Raw genomic sequence first — 21,595 nt, 5'->3', positions numbered from 1 at the left:
CGAAATTTGTTTCCTTTCTCGTGCTACTTTTTAGATTTATTAATTATTAGATAAGATTTTTTATATCTGGTTCTGCCATTTTTAATTATATGTTTCCATTTTCATTTTTCCTTAATAAATTAGAAACAAATCTAGTTAATTATTGTGAAATTTCATATTTAAGAAAATTCAAACTGTACTTTGCATTGTTTAAGAAGAAAAAAAAAAACATGAACACTCGAAAAACAATCATTCTTCTTCTGTTTATGCTTATCGCCATCTCCTTAACGATCATCTTCACGTTGATGCTTCAGCCACAAACTATGTTTCTAGGAGAAGAATTCGACGTGCGTGTGATCAACAGCTTCAGAGACAACTCTTCTCTCCCTCTAGTTATCTGGTGCACTTCGCCGCAAGGAGATCTCGGTGGTCGTGCGCTTCAAGAAGGTGATGACTTCGAATGGACGGCCAAGATCGATTTGTGGTCATGGATGGCAGAGTACACATGTACAATGAAGTGGGATTCAAAGAGGAAACAGTTCGAGGCGTTTAAGGTTTCTAGAGACAGCAATAGATGTGGATCTACTAAGAAGTGTTCTTGGTCCGTTAGAGAAGATGGATTTTATTTTAGTAGTGATGAGGTTTATTGGACCAAGGATTTTTCTTGGTTATAAGCTTCTTTTTCTTGTCTTGTTTATGTACAAAAGATCTATAATCACTGACGTTAACGCAAACTGGGCATCAAATGCTAATAAAAACTTAGGTTGTGATTTTGATTGAGGCGTCAAATTGTCATGGTTCTTAATGACAACGCTGCTTCCGAAAGATTTGCGAGTTGTCTTCTGAGGGATTTGTTTTCTTTTTGCCGAAGTCTATCATTAAGTTATTTGAGAGGTATTATGGCTTCATTAGAAGGTCTAGTTAGCTACTAATAACGGATTCATATGACAAAAAAAAAGGGAGTTGAGATTCCAAATATGTTGAGATAGCATTTAGTTGTCTGGCCCATTTTCGTTTTGTTAAAGTCCACATATGTTTTGTCAGATCCTAAAAGACAAAGAGCACACTGCCACTTCAGCCCAATAGCTTCTATTTGTTAAAGACAATTGTTTATGAATATGATTTTCTTCCTTTTATCACCAAAACTTAATATCAGTGTCAATGCCTCAATGGTATTTGGATCTAATGCTTAGTTTATTCACATGAGTAGTGGTTCTTTGTTAATCTAGGATTCAAATATCATAGTATAAGTAAAATATCCGCTAACTTTATTTTTACGGCTATGAACTGAATTACCTCTAATAGTTAGATGTATTGTTCCATGTAAAAGATACATTGTTCCTTATACACTAACAAAAAAAATTACAAGAATGATAATGTAGTATACAATTCAAAAGTCAAATTTTGATATACCTAACCATCCCAATATGCACATTGCCATGGCTTATAAGTTATAAGATATTATTTTCCATTAACAATCAGATACTCAACATAAAAGAATCATAGTGATACATACAATCACTTGAATTCATAGATAGATTTCTATATAAATGCAAAATATCTACAAAAAATAGTATAGATATACAATGAAATAAAATATGTTAGATACATATATGTATTGAATAATTTAGAAAGAAAAAAAAAGTGATGATATGATTCATGGCGTAGAATGGAGACAATGGAGTTGGTGGATCGGGGAAGAAGAAGAGTAAAGGCATGTGCAATAATATTAGCTAAGTATCAAATCCCCCATGTGACTACTACTCCACACTCACTGACTCTCCCTCCAATCATACATTACCACTCTAATCCCTTCATTACATTAAATTAATCAAACTACTAAAACAATTAGGAAAATGTTACATCTAATCTACTTATTTGGTTTATACGCCTGCATCATCAGTTTTTTTGTCTCCAGAGATCATGATGTTGACTAAAATCGTATTAAGATTGTAAATTTGTTATTAACCAAACATGATCACACATCATAATTGTGTTTTGGTTAGATCAACATGACGAAATTATGTTTTGTAATGAGTCACTACGCATAATTATGTTAGTGGATAAATGTTGATCATATGGAACCATTAAAATGTCTTGTACAATATAAAATAAAATAATTGCTCAAGCTTTGATAGATTTGGTTGTTAGTTGATAAGTTGTTGACACTTATTAATTCCTTTTTATTTTTGCTCACCCAACAATAGTCTGAATTTCGTTTTCAATAGTAAAATACAAATGCTTTGCTTGATCTTATTGCATTCCTTACTTTGGAAAAAAACAGAATTATTATAATATCAGCATTTATTTAATAGTTTGTGGTTGCTATCTATCTTTTTTTTGACAATATGTTATTTTCGACAATGTCAGTAATTAAAGGCAAAAGAAGAATCACTCAATCAAGACATGCAAGAAACCACCAAAATTGACTCATGTATAATTCCAATATCTATCACTATAATTAGCTGGCCTAACTAAAATAGACAATTTAAAAGGGTCAAATTTATATTATCAAACAAGTACTTATCAAATCTATTTTTTTCTTCTATTTTTTAAAATTACCATTAGAATCAAACAAACAGTAAAATGAGAAAGTTATCTTCCATTCCATGACCATAATATTCCCTAAATAAGTAATTACCACTAATTTCACAAATAAAAAAGATAAGCAAAAAATTAAAAACCTAAATTCCAACTGCAAAACCCTAAAACAGACTTTAAAAACAAATAAAGAGAAATTAAACGAAAAAAAAAAAAAAAAAGTTTCTCCGAAAAAATAAAAATTAATCCTAATCACTTTTTATCCACAATCTTTCCGATCACCGTCACCGTCACCGGACTGATACTGCTTCCTCATCTCTACAATCTTCCGGTGAGAATTCGAATGTAACTCCGCCGTGAAAGTTGGACTGTTCGCTGGACGATACTCCGGAACTAGCCTCCCGGACTTATACCTCACGCCACAAGCGTTACACAGAGTCTTAGGCCCCGCTGGTCCTGCCCTCCATTGCGGAGTCTTCTCCGCTCCACAGTGTTGACACTTCCTTCCCATAATCAACGCAGCCGCCGCCACAGTCATCGTCTTCTTCTTCTGTATTCCTCCTTGCTCGTTTCCTGTCCACAAAACTCGTAAATCACGGCGTCCTGTACGACGACGCTTGCTTCTCGCTTTAGCCGGCGCTTTAAAACCAACGCAACAGCTCATTATTGTTGGAGTGGTGGTGGTCGTAGCCACGGCCGTGCTTCCGTTACTTCCGCCGCTACTGTTTGAGGTAGTCGTTGTGGAGCTATGGCTACTCGTCTCAAGTACTGAAACCGGACTCAGCTGTTTTACCTCAGTCGCTTCTCTTTCCAGAAGAGACGTTATAGGAAAATGCTCCGACGGTAATACACCGACGAATGTTTCAATCACCGGAAAAGCATTTTTGTTTGAAATCCATTCCAAATCCTCTTCTTCAACCACTCCCTGCAACAAACAAATTAGACCGAGTCAAACTCCATAACTCGACTGAGTCAACTCGTACTCGTTTTCCGATAAAAAGAGTGGGTGGGTGAAATAAAAACGGAAGGGTAGTTACGTCATTTCAATAATAATTGGGGAGTATCAAATAATAAATCAAATTTAAAGGTGTGACATATATAATTTTCGAAATGGTTGAAATTTATTGTGGTAGCTCACCATCATGTGACGAACAGCTCACGAAACAATGACCCTCACTAAAAAATGGTTTAATTTCCGAATATACCCTCCAAAAACTCCCGAAACAAATCTCCCAAAGGATTAAAAATCAAAGGGTAGCTTCGTCTTTTAACAACAACACAAAAAAGGAACCGGCGAAACGTTCCCACTTATGACGTGCACGTTTAATAACACAATAAAGTAAAACGCGTTTTCCGAAACCCGAAACTTTTGACCCGGCTGAGTCAACAATCCCCAACCGCCGTGAACCGGCGAGTCAACTCGGCCGAGTCTACTATACACCGGACCATTTAATAACAAACATGTGTAGGCGATTTTTTTTATTTTTTTTTGGGAAGACTTACAAGGTCGTCGGTATTAAAGAGACCGAAGGAGTCTGTTGGCCGTAATCCAGTTTTCCGGCGAGTAATATTCCTCGGTGGTTGCGTATGTTCGTCGTCGTCTTCTTCCTCTTCCGGTACAGAGAAGTTCAAAAGGTCGTCCATGAATGATTCCATTTCCATAGTCTGTAAATCAAAAATCGCTTCGAAGTTTTAAGAGAGAGAAAAAATGTTGATAAAAGGAACCAGAAGAAGTTTTTAATCTCTCTCTCTCTCTCAATATCAGACAACGGCGTTTAGGGTTTTCTTTAATTTCGAAAAGAGGAAAATGAAAAAATATTTGACATTTTAAATTAATTTTGGTTGGAAGTGGGGAAGGGGATGACACAAAATGGTTTTTTTCCTTTGCCTTTTAAATTCACTTTTTCCTATAACGTATATTGAAGCCACAATCAAGTGTAACGCGGTCCACTGAGTTTAATATTAGTCACCAAAATCAACGGCGTGATTGAATGGTGTGAGTGTAATTATTCCAAAAGTGAGTCGTTGTTTTGTTATTTACTTCAGTGGACCTTATAAAATAGAAGGAGAAGATCGACCGTACTTATGATAGACGCTTTTTGATCTTATACTCTCATTAGATTTTCTTATTTTATTAACATAAAAAAGTTTGATTACTGTTTTTAGTGTAATGGCATTCACGTGATTATGGATAAAGTTGAAGGGTGATAATATAATTGAGTGACCAAGAGGGTGATGCATATGAACCAATAGGATTACGAGGGCGTGAGTGTTGGACGAATAGTGGAACGACACGTGTTGAATACTTTTTTGACTTTATGAAAATTGCCACCGCAACTTGCGGGGTAGATTGGGGATATGTATGATCTACGCGCACTACACTATGAATTATTTTGAAAGCAAAAGTGAATTTCATTACTTTTAAAATAAAAAACCTATAATTAAAAATAAAGGTGTGAATATTACACAGTTGTGAGTTTGTGACAATTACGCCATTATGAATTCAAAATTAAGGGATAACCTTTTTTTTTTTTTGATGCGATTTACCTTAAATATTGTCAAGTTCAAGATTCTAATTATTCAAATCTTTTTAATGTTATTCAAATCTTCTTAATGTTATAAACTTTTTTTTCCTGTTTTACCCTTACTAAATAATTAGATAAATATTTATTATTATTTTTAAAGTATATTAAGAGGTTAAAATTGTCTTTATACAATATTTCTTAAAGAATGTGAAATTTCTAAAAAATTCATCTTAGTAGGACGGAGGGAGTACAACATTAGAAATCTTTAATTAACATTTTTGTAATTTATAGTTAGAAAATAAATCTGATTTGAATATATCTTTAGAAGATACTTAAGTCAACAATGTGTTAAAAAAGTTATGACTTCTCTCTCAAATTGGATTGATTAGATTTTTTTTGTTTTGGTTAAACAAAGACAAGATTCGATCTAAATTCAATTTATATCATGAAAGTAACACAATTCATTAGAATCAAACGTTACCACTTTCTTAATGTTTATTTTTTGACATTTATGTTCTCCTCTTGTTCATTAACCATAATGTTAGCTTTCATTGCTGACCATAATGTTGTATCTCTAAAAGCTAAAAAAATTTTAATAACGTTTTTAAAATCGGTAATTGTCAAAACGATATATCACAATGACAGTGTCGTCTTTAAACAAATAGGAGAAACAATGGTTTGTGAATTTCCATAAAACATGTATTTACAAAAAGGCCTCTAATTTAGTTTTACTTTTATACATAGGCTCCCAAATTTGTAAAACTTTTAGAAAATTTTTAGACCACCAAAATTTCAGGGTCTATCCTCGATGCGAGATTACCATTCAAAACCATTTTGTTTCAAATCTGATATTGTGTTGATGCTTACTCATAGTCTCATACGTTAAGATTTATGTTTACTTGTGGATTGACGGTCAAATACTAACTAGCTTGTTATAAGATGTAGGTTTGGTTTGTTCTTCTTAAGATTTTAAGCTCATCTATCAAATGTTATGTTGAATTATGGTGAGTTGATGATGGTAAGGAAGATATATCTTAAAGCAGTTCTTTAAGTGATCAATATATGCTCAAGACTTCATATTAGTTAGTATACTATTTTGGCTAACGATGTGACACATAAATCTACAATTGAAATGTATGTTCATGTATATGATGATACGATATTGACATTGATCTCAAATATCTTGGAAATTGGTTATTAAGTGTCGATTTGTATTCTTTTTGCTTGTGTATTTTGTACTTTTATAAATATGTATAAATGTAGTTACGCTTGTTAAGCAACATAAAATCTTTTATCTGACCCAAATGGTTGATTAATTACTTTTCTTCCACACCATCTTGTGCTTGTATGATCTCACATACTTTATTTTTGATGGGTAGACATTTTTTGTCGCTGCTTAGTTGGCCATTCACATTCAGTACGAGAACATTTTGGTAAGCTACGTTTCCATTAGCTTAGATCTTTCCTATTTTTTTACACAAAACTTTTGATCCATTCATCAATAGAGAACAACCCAATATCATTCATGCTTGCTCTTCTGTTGTCTTGTACATAAGTTTATTAGTACTTGAGTCGTTGCAAGATATATTGTCTTGCTTTAGTTACATATGTTGAGACGTATTTTTTGAAATATTTGGAATTTGACCATTTCAGTGAAAATATGCTGCAATTGCTCTTCTCTCATATATTAAAATTTTGACCAAGAATGGCGAAGAAGCCGCTCAAGAACTTGATTATTACAAATTTGTAAAATGTGTAATAAAATCATCTATTCAGTGTTATGATGTAATGGAAATTATAGAATCAAATTATTTAGTAATAATATCGTCGTTAGTCGTTACCATTAAGTAATAAGCTACATAATTAATTAAACTATATAAGAAAAAAAGATTCTATCTTCAGAGTTCGATGCGTACTGTGACCATTACATACTACAGTTAGCTTTCTTCTCTAGCCGTCGAAGTTTCACGCGCCGCCGTGAGAAAATGCAGCACACACCGGAGCAACCGAGAGTCACTCTTTACATAATCCTCACCACCGCGTTTCTCTCTCTATGTTTCCTCCTCTCTCTCTCTTCCTCTTCCCAGTACTCTTCATCTTCCTACACCGGACGACCCGATGATCTACGACCCGACCCGAGACTCTTTCCTTCTTCCTCCAAAATCGCCGCCGATACAGCTCCTCCTTCAATCGCTTACCTAATTTCCGGATCTTCTGGTGACACGCGACGAATCCTTCGACTTCTCTACGCTACTTACCATCCTCGAAATCGATATCTTCTTCATCTCGATAGCTTAGCGACACAATCTGAACGAGATCGGCTCGCTGTTGATGTACAAGATGTACCGATTTTTAGAGCTGCAAGGAATGTTGATGTTATTGGGAAGCCTGATTTCGCGTATCAGAGAGGATCGTCTCCGATGGCTTCTACGCTTCATGGTGCTTCGATTCTTCTTAGATTGTCAGGAACTTGGGATTGGTTTGTTAGTATTAGTGTTGATGATTATCCTCTCGTTACTCAAGATGGTTTGGATTCTTCTTGCGAAATTCTCTTTGATTTGTGATTTTTCTGTGTTTGTTTTTACTGATTCTGAGTTTGATTTTGCGTAGAGCTTCTTCATATTATGTCACATTTGCCTAAGGACTTGAATTTTGTGAACCACACTAGCTACATTGGTTGGAAAGAGTAAGATTATGTTTCCCTTTAGTTTCACTTAGAGAGTCTTTGTGTTGTAGGCTGGATTTGATTCCATAGAGCTAAGATTCATTGTTTTAGGATCAGTGTAACATTTTCTCTTGGTTTCTTGTAGGTCCAGGAAGTTGAAGCCAGTTATTGTTGATCCAGGGCTCTATCTTGTGGAGAAAACCGATATGTTTTTCGCTTCGCAGAAACGAGAGTTGCCTAAGGCTTTCAAGTTATTCTCAGGTATGCTTAGCTACGTTACATTACGTTTTCATTTTCCCTTTTCTGTTTTCTGCATTTATCTGTGGATCATTACTAATTGACCACCTTGTTTGCTATTTAGCATATTCAGTGTTGTGCAATCATTTGGATTGATATTATTATGGAAGATTACTTTTTCCTAATTATGCTGTTTTGTAGAAACTTAATCCCTTTTTCTTTTACATGGTTAGCAGTTTCTTGGCACCATTTCATAATTTGGTAGGTAGATACGTGATAGTGTAGAAGTGGATAAGTTTAGGTGAAAGCTCTATCAGAATATAGACTACATGACGTCTTGTTTATCAGTAATGCTATTAGCTGCTTTAAGCAGATAAGTGAGGAAAGGGAAGCCAGTGTCTAGAAATTGCTTACAATGGTTCTCATTACTGTTATATTTTGTTGGTTGTTTAACAACAAAGTTCTCCTATTGAATAGCATAATTATATTTAGTTCCTACTGAATATAGCATATTGAGGAAAAAGAAATCTTTGGAGGGGATTGAGAAAAATATAGCATAATTAGGAAAAAGAATTGACACATCTGAAAAGAAGGGTTTGAGATACCGTTTATGTCTTTGATGATTTAAACTAAATGCCATTATCTCTATTTGGCAGGTCCATCTTTCTCCATCTTAAGCCGGAATTTCATGGAGCACTGTGTCTTAGGCACTGACAACTTCCCTCGGACTCTACTCATGTACTTGTCCAACACACCTGATTCTCTTTCCAACTACTTCCCAACTATCCTCTGCAACACGGATACCTTCAAAAAGACCATCATGAACAACAACTTACTCTACCTAGCTTCTAACGACACTTCTAAAGAAAGATACCATCAGCTTGATCACAAAGAGTTCACAGAAATGGTTGACTCCGGAGCAGCTTTTGCAAGAGGATTCAGGTACGACGACACTGTCCTTGATCGCATCGATCATGAACTTCTGGGACGCAAACCTGGTGAAGTTGTGCCTGGTGGTTGGTGTTTAGGAGATTCTAGTAAAAACCGTAGCTCGTGTTCCGTCTGGGGTGACTCGGGTATCCTTCGGCCCGGTTCTGGTTCCGATAGGCTCGAGAGACGAATTGTTGAGTTACTATCAAACGATTGGTTCAGATTGCACCAATGCGTACCTGAATGATCGGATGATCCTCACCGCACTTTCAATAGAGTAAATAGTTGTCCAAGACACGAAGAAGATAACGGTACTTTATGCTTCTGTATCTTTAGAGAGAGTTCCACTTCTACATTGTAACCTGTGACTTTGAGAGTGTTTGTTCCATTGTTGTTGTAGAAAAACCATCTCAAAGCTGAGAAATGAAACGACTCGGTTCATTGGTTGAAGTCTAAACCGGTATAAAATCCCGGTTTTAATCTAATCTAGACCAAACCGTGTTTCTTATATATATTTGAATCCGTGATTTACGCACGACTGGTTAAAGCAGAATGGAATCAAAATCAGAACAAAACGAGTGGAGCTCCGGCGTGTGGGCTCACTTAACCGCCGTACGGCAACAATCGCCGCTTGTTCAGTGCATCACCAACTTCGTCTCGATGGATCTCGTTGCCAACACGCTTTTATCCGCCGGTGCATCTCCAGCGATGGTCCATTCCGTCGTTGAGATTCCTGATTTCACTCCTCATATTCACGCGCTCTGCGTCAACGTCGGAACACTTACACCTGACTGGCTTCCGTCAATGAAAGCTGCCGCTGAACTCGCTTCTCAGCTCCGAAAGCCTTGGGTTCTTGATCCCGCCGCCGTGAGTTGCTCCGGATTCCGATTAAAAGCGTGTTTGGAGCTCATCGAGCTAAAACCTACTGTAATCAAAGGAAACGGTTCTGAGATTATTGCTCTCTCCTCTGCTTCACGTGGACAAACTAAGGTATATATTGTAACATCACACTGTATTGAGATTAACAATGATTCGAGAATTTTGTTATGAGAGGTTTTGATGACTCTGTAGTGAAGTTGTTTTGCTAAAGTATGAGTTGGTATTTGCTAGGGTGCTGATAGCTCACATGAATCAACAGACGCTATAGAAGCTGCAAAGTCATTAGCGATGTCAAGTGGTGCTGTTGTTGCAGTGTCAGGAGCTGTTGATATTGTTACTGATGGGAAACAGGTTATTGGTGTTCACAACGGGACGAAGATGATGCAACAGATTACTGCAACTGGTTGTTCTCTAGCTGGTTTGATTGTAGCGTTTCTTGCTATTGATTCATCACGGGTACTGGAAGCTACGGTTTCCGCTATGGCTGTCTTTGGCATTGCAGGTGAGTTGGGTGAAGCGATGGCGAATGGTCCAGCGTCATTGAGAATGCATTTGATAGATTGTCTTTATGGGTTGGATGAAACCACAGTGCTTAAACGTGTGAATGTGACCAGGTTGGGTTGATGTACATGAATCATCTTCTTTGAATAAAGTTTCTTAAGATATCTCTGCAATTTTCTTGATCATTAGTATATCGTCCAGCTTCAGGTAGATAGGAGTGTCATGGTTATATAGCTTTTGTGGTCACCATCTTAGACTTTAAGGCAATGTTCAAAAATTACACTTTTAACAATCTTAGAAGTTTCATGGCTTTGGATGATTTGCTTTCGATCAATAACTGTTACATACAACAACAAAAGAACATTCACACACACGCACACATGTAGAAATTTGAAATCTTTTGGTAAGGCTACTTTTGGGTTTTGTTTAGTACTTCAGATGGACAATGATCCTAAGCAAAGACTCTGCTCCATCCACTTCATGCTGACCTGATGGAATCAATGGTCTGACCTCTGCAAACCCACAAGCGTTCTTGAACCTACCTGTTCCTCCAGTCACTGATAGATGCGACATGGCGCTTCCGATCCTGTAAATTCCGTAGAAGTTAAGGTTGTCGTTGTACTCTCCTCCTTCAAGCATAGCTGTGAAAGCCATCATCTGTGTGCTTCCATCTGCAGAACTTGCAACATAAACTCCTTGAGCCTTACCAAGTGGCTGTGAACCCAAGTCAGGACCAGATGTGAGTATATCGTCGATCACAGTAATGGTACCAAACCCGAGACTGAGACCATCAGGACCCAACTGAGTCTGAATTCCGTTTAGGTTCTGACCAGAGTATGCTGTACCAGACAAGCCGGTCCCAAGAGGTACACCATTGATGCCGTTAACCGTTGGTAGTGCGCCGTTTGCATTGGGTATGGCTATACCGTTCTCAGGAGGAGTGAAACCAATCTGCTTAGCAAATGGAACTTGACCGTTGTAAATGTTCCCGAGCAAACCCGTGATGGGCCTCGCGGTGGGGCTGCTTCCTCCAAGTAAATCGTGCATGTAGAGTTCGAAAATGGGGTCTTCAGGTGCAGGATCAAGCGCTGCTACAAACACAGCAACCGTGAACAAGATTGTTGTTAAAAGCAAGAATGGTGATTGCTTGATCATCATGGAGAATGTTATCGTTAAGTGTTGCTCTGTTTTTTTTTTTTTGTGTTGGAAGATGATTTTGAACTGATTGAGATTTGTTTGATGAATATATGAAAAAATGTGGGAAACGCTGTTTAAATAGAGAGGTGTGGATTGTGAAGTTGTTACGATTTCTGATTTTGTGTAGTTGTTGAAATGTGTTCTTTATAGCTGTGATATCTTGTGTAATTCTGTTTTCTTCATACAAAATATGTGAGAATCCAAAAATAATAACGTCAGAGATTGATAGAATACTCATATATGTACCAATTAGCGTCTTTAATTTAGTGGTTACCAAAATGTTTTCATTAAAATAAACTAGTTGTAGCTAAATTTTGGTGGTTTAGGTTGAATAATTCTGAATTAGTTCATGGTTCAGTTTAAGAAATTGATAAAGAAAAAATTAAATTACTAATTATTTTGTTTTTGTCAAGATACTAAAAATTCAAAATACGAAATTCTTATTATTTTCCCTAGTAATTTACACAAAAAATGAAAATTAGTCATCGTTTAGTTTGTGCGCCAATACAAAATAAGAAAAAGGCAAAAATAAAGAGTATTACTGCAAATATATTTCTTTCATTTTGCAACATATCCATTTTGGGAAACCCTAAATTCCCAAATGTCATTCGCCGAGGAATTTGAAGCTAGTAAGCAAAATCGTATCTCTCTCGAATCGTGTTTATTCTTTACTGTGATCAACGAATCGTGAAACTGCTCGCCTTCTTACGTTAGCTAATTCGATTTTCCCGCAAGTTGTTTTAGATTGATCATTACCTTTGTTGCAATATTGACGAGAGAGTGATTCACTAACTTAGATTGATTTGTGTGTTTTCTCGCTGGTTCTTGTCATAACCAAAATGTTTGTCTGCTTCAATTTTTGCTTGCGCAAATATTGAATCAGGAATCTCTGAATTATACTATGGGTTTCTACTTTCTACATGCTTGAAATGTAGCATAGCATATAGATGACTGTAACTGTTGGTTCAAGAATATCAAAAAATCATTGTTTTTGTCTGAACATGTAAAGAGTTCTACTGTAAGAAGCTTTTTTAGTGTTGATGTGAAATTAGCTCTGTTGTTGTTATCTAGCAGGAACAGTTCTAATATCCATCATAGTGTGTGCATTGTTTTTGGGTTCTTGGTTTTGGTTATTTGCATCTCTGTCATGGTTTACTCTTCCTTAGGATATCAGACAATATTTGACCTCGTTCAATCGAGAATAATGAAGCAACTCTTTCTTGATATCTATGTGCAGATCTTGTTTCGCTGGCCCATGTTTTGCAGAAGAAATATGCTCTCCTGCGCGATTTGGATAAAAGTTTGCAAGGTAACAATCAATAGAGTCGTACTTACAGCAGATTAAGGCATCATTGTTGTCATTATGTATCCTCACTGATTAGTAATTTGTTAGAAAAGGGGTACCGCAGACATGATCTTTAGTCATTAGACTAAACCCATTTCGTTGTAGTTCATGTGCTGCATAGTTTGTTGTTTTCGGATGAGTTGTTTGCTGGGTTTTAGTATAAAGTAAGACTTTGTAAAGCATCTATATATGCACTTTGTTGATTTGTTATGTGGATTGCTTTCATCTTTGTTTGTGTCTTTTGTGGTTTAAGCAGAAAACCAACGACAAAATGAACAACGCTGTGAAAAAGAAATAGAGGATATAAGAAGGGGCAGAGCTGGAAATATCACACCTAATACCTCTCTTACAAAGTTCTCAGAGGAAGCACTTGATGAACAGAAACACAGTGTCCGGATTGCTGACGAGAAAGTCACACTGGCTATGCAGGCATATGATCTGGTATGGTTATGAAGTTTTTTTTTCCTTGTCTCTTTAAGAGGACACTTCTCTGTTATGGTGTCTGACCTCGGATTTGTGTAGCTTAAGTTAGCAGTTCAGTTTTAGCCTTGTGGAATTTTTGATATTTCTTAAAGTCATTATTTTTCAGATGATATATTGCTTCAGGTGGATATGCATGTTCAGCAACTTGACCAGTATATGAAAAAATCCGACGAAGTGATCCGCAAAGGTCATTTTTTGGCTTGCTGTTATTCTTGTCTTAGTGTTTTTAAAGCTTGAGCTTCTCTCTTATCTTATTCAGTAATAAACATAAAACTGTGTGGTTTCTATCAGAGAAAGAAGCTGCCGCTGCGACATTAGAACTGGAGAACAACGGGAAAGCCGGGAATGCTGGTGAAGGTGGAAGAGGAGGGCGAAAAAAGTAGGTGGCTTTCAGCCTCATCTTTTATATCATTAGCATATGTTGCTCAATAAATTACATCGCCTAAACCTCAGCAAGCTTAGGTCCAATGAAACCATCCATTTAATGTTGTGACAGGACAAGGCTAGCAACAGCAGCGTCAACAGCAGCAGCATCAACTGGGATGACTTCAAGTAATATGGATCTGGATCTGCCTGTGGATCCAAACGAACCAACTTACTGCATCTGCAACCAAGTTAGCTTTGGCGAGATGGTTGCGTGTGACAACAATGCGGTATGGCTTCTTGAAACTAATGTCTCTTTTCACATTGTGAGACACTCTTTAAGACTGAAAATAAAATTCAATGCAGTGCAAGATTGAGTGGTTCCATTTCGGTTGCGTCGGTCTGAAAGAACAACCCAAGGGGAAATGGTACTGCCCGGAGTGTGCTACAGTAAAGAAGAGCAGGAAAGGTCGATGATTTGAATGTTCATGTCTGCTAATAATCCAAACAGCTTCATCATATCTACTGTAATCCAAACAGTTTAGTATATCAACTCATGTAAGATGTTACCATGTTGACTATAAATTGTAGAAGTCTTGTTTCGTTCTTTGTTTGACAAAATTAATAACTGAGTTTGGGGTACTGATACATCTACTAATTTAGAAACAAAGAAGCCATTCCATGAAAGCAACACAATGATACCTTATAAAATTATGATGCTTTTGGTCTCATAAAATTTCCAAGTGTGCTGTTTATTGTGAAATCAGTTATTGGGTAACAAAATCAAAGACAAAAGACTCCTAAAAGAATCGTATCTCATTTCTTAGGTTTAAGCCAATTGGTGAAAGAAAGAGAGTTTAGTGATCTTATAGTCCATGCCTCCCATTGCCTCCTGCTGACTCGCTTTGGTCTTTTGGGAAGCTCAAACACTACAACCAGAGCCGTCCTGATCACTTTCAGAGGGTCAATGATTCCAGCTTTGACCTAGTTTTCATCAAGAGTTAGCTAAGGACAATCTCAGATAAATCAAAAGTGAAGTGATGTTGGATTGTGAACACAACTAACCTTTTAGCTGCATCATAAGTCATAACCGAGGTAGGTGTTATCTTGCTCCAAGAGCTTGCTAACAAAACAGCACTTTCAAGTTCAACATTTGAAGCAATTGTGTTAACAAGAGTCTGGCAAACCAAATCCCATTAAACAACTTCCTGTTTATGATCATTAGATCAGATGGTCTTCGTTTTAGATAATTGCTAACTTTCAATGTATTCTGAATGATCTGCAGACACTGATCTTTTGGTCAAACTTGGCTATTGGAAGCTTTTCCAACTGCTCTGCTGCATATTGTCCACACCTCACTTTCTTTAGCACTTCCAGCAACCAAATCAAGGTGGTAGAAACCTCTTGAAAGAATATGCGGAATTGTATTAAAGAGTAAGAGAGTTATGAAGAACAAGAGAGTTTGTATATGAGAGAAAATGACCAAATCATGTTGATAGAATTAGATAGTAACCTTTGTGTGTTTACAATGCTTTTAAAGACACACAAAGGGAATATGGCCGTTTACAATTAACGTAAGACTGAAAGAGACATAAGAGAAGAGGTTCCTTGGTCTTGATGATGAGAGCGACTGATCCTTGGTTGACCATGTTGCTAAAGACACTCGTGAGTCCTCTTCAACGGCTACAAGAGATATTTGTGTGCCTTCACTTCTTCTAGAAGCTCTTCATAGACTTCTCATATGTTCGGCCCACTCTCTTGTAGCACATATCCAATACTAGGCCTTTCTCCTTATTTGAATCTTGATCAATACCTCTAACCACCAGATAGAGAATGGATGCTACAGTGACAACCATTGATTCTCAACGACTGGCCTTTTCTCCACACACCAGCAGAAGCCACTTGACTTCTTCAGTGGTTACTACCAATAATCCTTGCAAGAACAATTACCATCCTTAAAATGGTGGAACCGATTAGTATCTCTCACAATGATTTCTCTCCCAACCACCTTTGACGCCAACTTTATTGCTGTATGGCAATCCCCACAAACACGGATGTTCTTCTTGATGTGTATAGTTGATCCAGGAGGAGTGTTGAGAAGCGCAAACGCCAACGCAATTTTCTCACTATGATATTGTAAATTCACTTCCCTCTCCTGTTGATCCACATGGACTATTACATGGCTAGTGTCTGGCACATATCCCAACTCCTTGATCTTTGCTAAAACCTCTTCCCACTTCCGAGCAATCTCCTCCCTCTGTGGATGACGTTCATCATTTGCCACAAACATGTGGATTGCATTCTCAATCTCTACCCAACTGCAAGCAGGTTCCTTCTTCACTCCACTTTCCTTCATCTTCTTTCTCACTCTCGCAGCATCGTTCCATCTGCCACCAGATGCATAGATGTTATATAGTATTACATGGGGACCAGGGTCGTCAGGGTCAAGTTCAAATACATGCTCAGCCGCATAAGCTCCCAATTCCGTATTCTTATGCATTCTACAAGCATTAAGCAGGGCTTTCCAGATGGCTGCAGTGGGTTCTATTGGCATTTCTTCAATGAATCTCAGTGCCCTATTAAGATCACCGGCTCGCCCAAGAAGGTCTACGACTGTGACGTAGTGCCAAGCCTCGGGAACTATCCCATCTTTCTTCATCAATTCATAGTAATGCCATCCTTCATCTAGAAGACCAGAATGGCTGCAAGCTGTAAGCACAGAGAGAAACGAGATTTCATTGGGGCGAATCCCAACCCTCCTCATTTCCTCGAACCACCACACTGCTTCCTTTCCAAATCCATGTTGGGCATAAGCAGTCAGCAGCGAGTTCCAAGACACCACATCCCTTTTAGCCAATCTATCGAATATTTTCCTCGCGTCATGGATGCTTCCTGATTTTGCATACATGTCAAGAAGAGTGTTTCCCGCGAAGGCCACAAGCTTTTCACCGGATTTAATCATATAAGCGTGAACCCATTTCCCTTGCTCCAAGAACCCTGTACTGGAACAAGCACCAAAGAGGCTAGCGTATGAGAAATGGGAAGGTCTAAAACCATCTCTAAGCATCCCTTGAAAAAGCTCCAGAGCTTTCTCTGTACCACTTCTCCTAGCATGACCAGCAATCAGAGCATTCCAAGAAACATCATTCCTGCTCTCAAGCGCATCAAAGACTAATTGTGCATCATCCATAAGACCATAGCGAGTATACAAATCAAGAAGAGCACTACCAACATGAACATTCGAATCAAAACCACATTTTACACAGAACCCATGAAGTTGATGACCACAACATCCCCTTCTCTCAGCTGCAGCAGCTTTGATCACACTAGACAAAGTGAACTCATTGGGACTATATCCAAATCTCAACATCTGATTAAAAAAAAGTAACGCATCACAAGGTCGATCATGCTGCGAGTAACCAGAAATCAAAGTAGTCCAAGTAACAAAATCTCTCTGAGGCATTTTTTCGAACACTTTACGAGCTTCCTCCAAACTTCCGCATTTAGCATACATATTGAGAAGAGTGTTGCCCATAACAATGTCATGACGAAAGATAGATTGAAGGATATGAGCATGAACGATCCTTCCCTGAATGAGCAACTTAAAGACTGTACATTTCTTCAGCAGCGTGTTGTAGAAACGTCTATCGGCGGGAATATAACTGCCCTCGAGATCATTGCTACTCGTTCGGAGAAGAAGATCATTGGATGGGAATTTTAAAGATTCGTCTTCGGAATCTTCAGATACCGGTGCCGGGAGAGAATTCAGACGCCGAGATAGCTTCAGCTGAGAGAGGAGACGAGGCGGGAAACGCAATGCCATGGTCGACACTCGACAACATCAAAGATGCTAACCGGAGATGAATTATAACTGAAAATAGTTTGGTTATCTTCGGTTTGTGTCAATGTATATAACCGGAATATATTTCAGTTCGATTTCATGGTAATTTGGATTTTGTGGTTTTCGTTTTTTTGGTGCATTTCAGTTAGTGGTTGCTTAATTTTGCTAAATCTTGGTTTAACTACGATGAAACTTGGGTATATATATAAATACTGTAATTTGAAGGGTCGGTTTATTGTTGGAGTACCAGACCTGAACCAGAAGCAATGACAAACACAAATGATGCCTTAGGAAAATTTGTTGATGCTAATAGTGTGTCTCGTAACATTGCCAAGTGTGCTCTGTTTATTGTAAAACTTTTGAGGTTATTGAGCAACAATAAGGCAAAGACGAAGACTAAAACTCCTAAAAGAATCGTATCTCTCTTCTCAAGTTAAGATGGTGATTGGTGAAAACAAAAGACAGAATTTAGTGGATCTAGTAGTCCATGCCTCCCATTCCACCCATGCCTGCTCCTGCTGCTCCTGACTCGCTTTCGTCTTTCGGAAGATCAACCACTACAGCTTCCGTTGTCGTCAACAAAGATGACACACTGCCAACAACGCAAGTATACAGTTTTAGCTTAAGACTCATATATCGAAATGAAGAAGAACATTGTTAGTTAGGGTGTTCGCTTTTTATTTACCTCGCAGCATCAACCAAAGCTGTCCTGATCACTTTCAGAGGGTCTATGATTCCAGCTTTCACCATATCCACATATTCACCTAGTTTGTTCTCCACAGTTAGCTAAATGCAATCTTCAGAGAGAACAAAAGTGAAGTGATGATGGATTGTGAAACTCACCTTTAGCAGCATCATAACCGAGGTCTGGGTTATCTTGCTCCAAGAGCTTGCCAACAATAACAGCACCTTCAACTCCAGCATTTGAAGCGATTGTGTAAACAGGAGTCTGGTAAACCAAAACTCGTTAAAACAATTTCTTGTCATCAATTATCAGATCAGAGGATTTTAGTTCTAAAGAATAGAAAACCTTCAATGCGTTCTGAATAATCTGGACACCAATCTTCTGGTCAAAGTTGGCTGTTGGAAGTTTTTCCAACTCTCTTGCTGCGTATAGAAGAGCCACACCTCCTCCTGCAAGTGTTTTGATTTGTTTCTTTAGCACATAGCAAACTTTTTAGCACTATATCAAAGAGTCTTCCTCACTGGAAGAGACATACCTGGTAAAATACCCTCTTCAACTGCTGCTTTAGTGGCATTCAAAGCATCTGTCACTCTGTCTTTCTTCTCACCAACTTCAGCTTCACTTGCTCCTCCAATCTAAACACAATTAGCTCCAGAAGTTATAACAAGACACTTACAACCAGGCTGCTATGATTCTAAGACTCCCAAAACATTATAACATGGACTAACCTTCAACACTGCAACACCTCCAGAGAGCTTAGCCAACCTTTCTTGCAGTTTTTCCTTGTCATAATCTGAGGTGCTCAGTTCAATTGCTGACCTAATCTGTTAGTTGCAATACCAAGCAATTAGAACGAACTACTTTCATACACTTCATAATTTCTTGCATACAAATTTTATTACTAACCAATTTATCAGGGTATAAGGTTAAAAATTACCTGTTCACATCTTTCCTCAATTCCTTTCTTGTCGCCAGCCCCATCAAGAATAACAGTGTCGTCCTTGGAGACTGTAACCTATACAAATAGCCAGACAAGTCTCAACTACACTTACAATCCAACAAGGATATGCTGAGAATGTAATAGCCAAATCTAGTTCATACTAAGAGCCACCATGTCTATATCAGTTAAGGTTTCAAAGGCTACCTTTTTGCAGGTTCCTAGCATGCTTAGGTCCACCTTCTCCAGATTCATGCCAAGCTCGTCTGTGATAACCTGTATCAAGCTAAGTCAATAATATTCCATTGTTGACAAGACTAACACATTACACAACAAATGTACTACCTCTCCACCAGTAAGGGCAGCAAGGTCTTGCAAATTGGCCTTCCTATTCTCTCCAAACCCAGGGGCCTTGATGGCACAGACCTGCAGGGAGGAAACTATTAATCTAAAAGCAAAGAAGTCATAGCTAAAAGTCAGGAGACGGTAGTAAGAGCTTCTGTTGTTCAAACCTTAATTCCGGCACGGAGCTTGTTAAGGATAAGAGTTGCAAGAGCATCACTTTCCACATCTTCAGAAACAATCAATAGTGGTCTTTGCCTCTGTAAGATTTTATTTGGACAACAGAAACCACATCAGATGCCTTTCACACAGCATTTACATGAGAAAATGATTACAGATTTACTATAAAGATAAAGTAGACATACCTTCAGAGCCAACTCCAACACTTTCACTATAGAGTTGATGCTTGAGATCTTCTTCTCGTGGATAAGAATGAGAGGATCGTCTAGTTCCTACATAGATTAATTCCAATTCAGTAACTTCTATAATTGATATGACACATCAAGAAACTTAATTGAGCAGGGAGTAAAAAACTTACACATTTTTGGGTTTTTTGATTAGTGATAAAGTATGGTGAAGTATAACCTCTGTCCAATTTCATCCCCTCTACAACTTCCAACTCGTTAAACAATGTCTTTCCATCCTGCAATGCATTATACCCACGTCAGAATTATGTTTTGACCAATATATAAGTAGCAACATGAGCAATCATTCGGCGATTTACTTACTTGGATTGTGATAACACCTTCTTTGCCAACCTTCTCCATAGCCTTGGCAATAAGTTCACCAATTTCCCTCTCTCCATTAGCAGAAATGGTTCCAACCTGAGCAATCTCTTCAGATGTGCTGATCATCCTAGCCTTGCTTTTAAGGTTTGTCACCACAGCATCAACTGCCATGGAAATACCTCTTCGCAAGTCCATTGCATTCATTCCTGCGGCAACTGATTTGCATCCTTCGGCAAATATAGCCCGGGTGAGGACAGTAGCACAAGTAGTACCTGCATGACAAGTTAAACAAGCATTGGTACATAGTTTTGCAAAGTTTCTACAACTATGAACCGCATAATCAATCAAAATGAAATATCTTACCATCACCAGCAACATCATTAGTAGCATTTGCAACCTGCTTCACAAGACTAGCACCAACGTTCTTAATTTTGTCTTTGAACTCAATACTTTTGGCAACAGTAACACCATCTTTTGTCACTTTAGGAGCACCCCAACTTTGCTCAATCACAACATTACGTCCCTTCAAAATTAGAATCACATAAAGCAGAAAGTCTTAGACCAAATTCGATACAGAATCAACCGGTCACCCAAATCACATGCTAAGGAAGGAACCTCTGGCCAAATCATGTCCAAATCAAATCAAAATGTGTAGAAGAAAAAGAGTACCTTGGGACCCATGGTGACTTTAACAGCATCAGCAAGATCTTCAACACCCTTAAGCATCAAAGCTCGAGCTTCAACACCAAACTTAATCTCTTTCGCTGCATAGTTCCTGCTCCAGCTCATTCTGCTGGAAACCTGGCGAGCGTTTTGAGCAATCCTGAAGAACAGAGAACAATAAAGACACCATTTTTATTATCAGAACTGGCAATTCAGAATCGGGATTAAGCTAGTAGATTTCGAGAGCCCAGATGAATTTGAAGAGAGTAGATCAAAACCCAAATCGATTTAATTCCTCATTAGCTTCCAATGAGAGTGAATAAAAAACACGAAGAAAGTGAGTTCATTACCTTGCCTTGGAGGCGAGGTTAGAAGCGAAACGATACATGGTGAGTGAGAAGGAAGAGGATTAACGATGAAGAGATGATTCTGATGAGCGAGTTAGATTAGATCAATGGAGAACAGGCGGAGAGAGAGAGAGAGAGAGAAGAAGAGTTGAGAGGGCTTAATAAGCGAAGGAGAAGAGTCTAGAAGCAGCTGCTAGTTACTATATGAGCCTTTTAGGGTTTTAGGCCTCTTTAGGGTTTAACTTTCATTTCAAACTTAAAAATCGTTAATCTCATTTGACGAAAAAAAAAAAAAAAAAAGTCGTTAATCTCATTTTCCAATTTAATTTCTGTAATATTTTTTGCCCCAAAGAAACAGATTTCATTTTTTCATCTTTTGATAACCAGCATTTGTGATTTTGCCATAA

General features: G+C 37.8%; 8 protein-coding genes, 1 long non-coding RNA gene and 1 pseudogene across 10 annotated transcripts; 5 read left to right on the top strand and 5 right to left on the bottom strand.

The window, feature by feature from the left end:
• Nucleotides 1-209: 209 nt before the first annotated feature.
• Nucleotides 210-653, top strand: AT3G24060 (Plant self-incompatibility protein S1 family; the record flags this gene model as incomplete). The annotated part of the gene is made up of 1 exon (NM_113311.1): nt 210-653. One exon carries the CDS (start codon nt 210-212, stop codon nt 651-653), a length of 444 nt encoding a protein of 147 aa, NP_189048.1.
• A 1,862-nt stretch (nt 654-2,515) lies between these two features.
• GATA1 (GATA transcription factor 1) lies at nt 2,516-4,503 on the bottom strand. Its single transcript, NM_113310.4, has 2 exons — nt 4,024-4,503; nt 2,516-3,445 (listed from the first exon to the last, which is right to left on the bottom strand). Exons 1-2 carry the CDS (start codon nt 4,180-4,182, stop codon nt 2,780-2,782), a joined length of 825 nt encoding a protein of 274 aa, NP_189047.1. The 5' UTR covers nt 4,183-4,503; the 3' UTR covers nt 2,516-2,779.
• A 2,449-nt stretch (nt 4,504-6,952) lies between these two features.
• AT3G24040 (Core-2/I-branching beta-1,6-N-acetylglucosaminyltransferase family protein) lies at nt 6,953-9,365 on the top strand. The gene is made up of 4 exons (NM_113309.4): nt 6,953-7,571; nt 7,656-7,731; nt 7,856-7,971; nt 8,604-9,365. The coding sequence occupies exons 1-4, from the start codon at nt 7,031-7,033 to the stop codon at nt 9,122-9,124; spliced, it is 1,254 nt and encodes a 417-aa protein (NP_189046.1). The 5' UTR covers nt 6,953-7,030; the 3' UTR covers nt 9,125-9,365.
• On the top strand, nt 9,337-10,423 carry AT3G24030 (hydroxyethylthiazole kinase family protein). Its single transcript, NM_001338665.1, has 3 exons — nt 9,337; nt 9,429-9,867; nt 9,988-10,423. Exons 2-3 carry the CDS (start codon nt 9,430-9,432, stop codon nt 10,378-10,380), a joined length of 831 nt encoding a protein of 276 aa, NP_001319628.1. The 5' UTR covers nt 9,337; nt 9,429; the 3' UTR covers nt 10,381-10,423.
• A 162-nt stretch (nt 10,424-10,585) lies between these two features.
• AT3G24020 (Disease resistance-responsive (dirigent-like protein) family protein) lies at nt 10,586-11,564 on the bottom strand. Its single transcript, NM_113307.2, has one exon — nt 10,586-11,504. The coding sequence runs from the start codon at nt 11,413-11,415 to the stop codon at nt 10,684-10,686; it is 732 nt and encodes a 243-aa protein (NP_189044.1). The 5' UTR covers nt 11,416-11,504; the 3' UTR covers nt 10,586-10,683.
• Nucleotides 10,707-11,538, top strand: AT3G04615. The gene has a single exon (NR_141109.1). It is a non-coding gene; the product is annotated as an other RNA (long non-coding RNA).
• A 391-nt stretch (nt 11,565-11,955) lies between the features above and the next one.
• On the top strand, nt 11,956-14,337 carry ING1 (RING/FYVE/PHD zinc finger superfamily protein). Its single transcript, NM_113306.4, has 7 exons — nt 11,956-12,083; nt 12,692-12,763; nt 13,056-13,240; nt 13,406-13,469; nt 13,574-13,661; nt 13,779-13,935; nt 14,012-14,337. Exons 1-7 carry the CDS (start codon nt 12,056-12,058, stop codon nt 14,120-14,122), a joined length of 705 nt encoding a protein of 234 aa, NP_566742.1. The 5' UTR covers nt 11,956-12,055; the 3' UTR covers nt 14,123-14,337.
• Nucleotides 14,338-14,496: 159 nt separating this feature from the next.
• AT3G24005 lies at nt 14,497-14,984 on the bottom strand (annotated as a pseudogene). Its single transcript has 2 exons — nt 14,711-14,984; nt 14,497-14,629 (listed from the first exon to the last, which is right to left on the bottom strand).
• A 376-nt stretch (nt 14,985-15,360) lies between these two features.
• Nucleotides 15,361-17,524, bottom strand: AT3G24000 (Tetratricopeptide repeat (TPR)-like superfamily protein). Its single transcript, NM_001338664.1, has one exon. The coding sequence runs from the start codon at nt 17,466-17,468 to the stop codon at nt 15,567-15,569; it is 1,902 nt and encodes a 633-aa protein (NP_001319627.1). The 5' UTR covers nt 17,469-17,524; the 3' UTR covers nt 15,361-15,566.
• A 139-nt stretch (nt 17,525-17,663) lies between these two features.
• Nucleotides 17,664-21,470, bottom strand: HSP60 (heat shock protein 60). The gene is made up of 16 exons (NM_113304.5): nt 21,192-21,470; nt 20,848-21,001; nt 20,542-20,701; nt 20,179-20,450; nt 19,989-20,093; nt 19,816-19,902; nt 19,621-19,710; nt 19,454-19,534; nt 19,316-19,384; nt 19,109-19,186; nt 18,900-18,995; nt 18,707-18,806; nt 18,517-18,620; nt 18,330-18,435; nt 18,172-18,250; nt 17,664-18,078 (listed from the first exon to the last, which is right to left on the bottom strand). The coding sequence occupies exons 1-16, from the start codon at nt 21,227-21,229 to the stop codon at nt 17,964-17,966; spliced, it is 1,734 nt and encodes a 577-aa protein (NP_189041.1). The 5' UTR covers nt 21,230-21,470; the 3' UTR covers nt 17,664-17,963.
• Nucleotides 21,471-21,595: the final 125 nt, after the last annotated feature.

Source organism: Arabidopsis thaliana, chromosome 3 (genome assembly GCF_000001735.4).
Source record: "Arabidopsis thaliana chromosome 3, partial sequence".
Classification (NCBI taxonomy): Eukaryota; Viridiplantae; Streptophyta; class Magnoliopsida; order Brassicales; family Brassicaceae; genus Arabidopsis; species Arabidopsis thaliana.
The sequence above is the reverse complement of the archived record's forward strand: the minus strand, read 5'-3'. Positions and strand labels throughout refer to the sequence as shown.

Bases quoted from the DNA above. Each gene is read 5' to 3' on its own strand.
- AT3G24000 (NM_001338664.1), bottom strand. From the start codon at position 17,468: ATGGCATTGCGTTTCCCGCCTCGTCTCCTCTCTCAGCTGAAGCTATCT.
- GATA1 (NM_113310.4), bottom strand. From the start codon at position 4,182: ATGGAAATGGAATCATTCATGGACGACCTTTTGAACTTCTCTGTACCG. The intron at 3,446-4,023 runs GTAAGTCTTCCC...TGTTTGTTGCAG, and splicing joins TCTTTAATACCGACGACCTT to GGAGTGGTTGAAGAAGAGGA.
- ING1 (NM_113306.4), top strand. From the start codon at position 12,056: ATGTCATTCGCCGAGGAATTTGAAGCTA. The intron at 13,241-13,405 runs GTATGGTTATGA...ATATTGCTTCAG, and splicing joins CTATGCAGGCATATGATCTG to GTGGATATGCATGTTCAGCA. The intron at 13,936-14,011 runs GTATGGCTTCTT...AATTCAATGCAG, and splicing joins TTGCGTGTGACAACAATGCG to TGCAAGATTGAGTGGTTCCA.
- AT3G24030 (NM_001338665.1), top strand. From the start codon at position 9,430: ATGGAATCAAAATCAGAACAAAACGAGTGGAGCTCCGGCGTGTGGGCT. The intron at 9,868-9,987 runs GTATATATTGTA...GGTATTTGCTAG, and splicing joins CTTCACGTGGACAAACTAAG to GGTGCTGATAGCTCACATGA.
- HSP60 (NM_113304.5), bottom strand. From the start codon at position 21,229: ATGTATCGTTTCGCTTCTAACCTCGCCTCCAAGGCAAG. The intron at 19,535-19,620 runs GTTTGAACAACA...TCCTCCCTGCAG, and splicing joins AGCTCCGTGCCGGAATTAAG to GTCTGTGCCATCAAGGCCCC. The intron at 19,385-19,453 runs GTAGTACATTTG...AGCTTGATACAG, and splicing joins CTGCCCTTACTGGTGGAGAG to GTTATCACAGACGAGCTTGG.
- AT3G24020 (NM_113307.2), bottom strand. From the start codon at position 11,415: ATGATGATCAAGCAATCACCATTCTTGCTTTTAACAACAATCTTGTTC.
- AT3G24040 (NM_113309.4), top strand. From the start codon at position 7,031: ATGCAGCACACACCGGAGCAACCGAGAGTCACTCTTTACATAATCCTC. The intron at 7,572-7,655 runs GTTTGGATTCTT...GATTTTGCGTAG, and splicing joins TCCTCTCGTTACTCAAGATG to AGCTTCTTCATATTATGTCA. The intron at 7,732-7,855 runs GTAAGATTATGT...GGTTTCTTGTAG, and splicing joins AGCTACATTGGTTGGAAAGA to GTCCAGGAAGTTGAAGCCAG.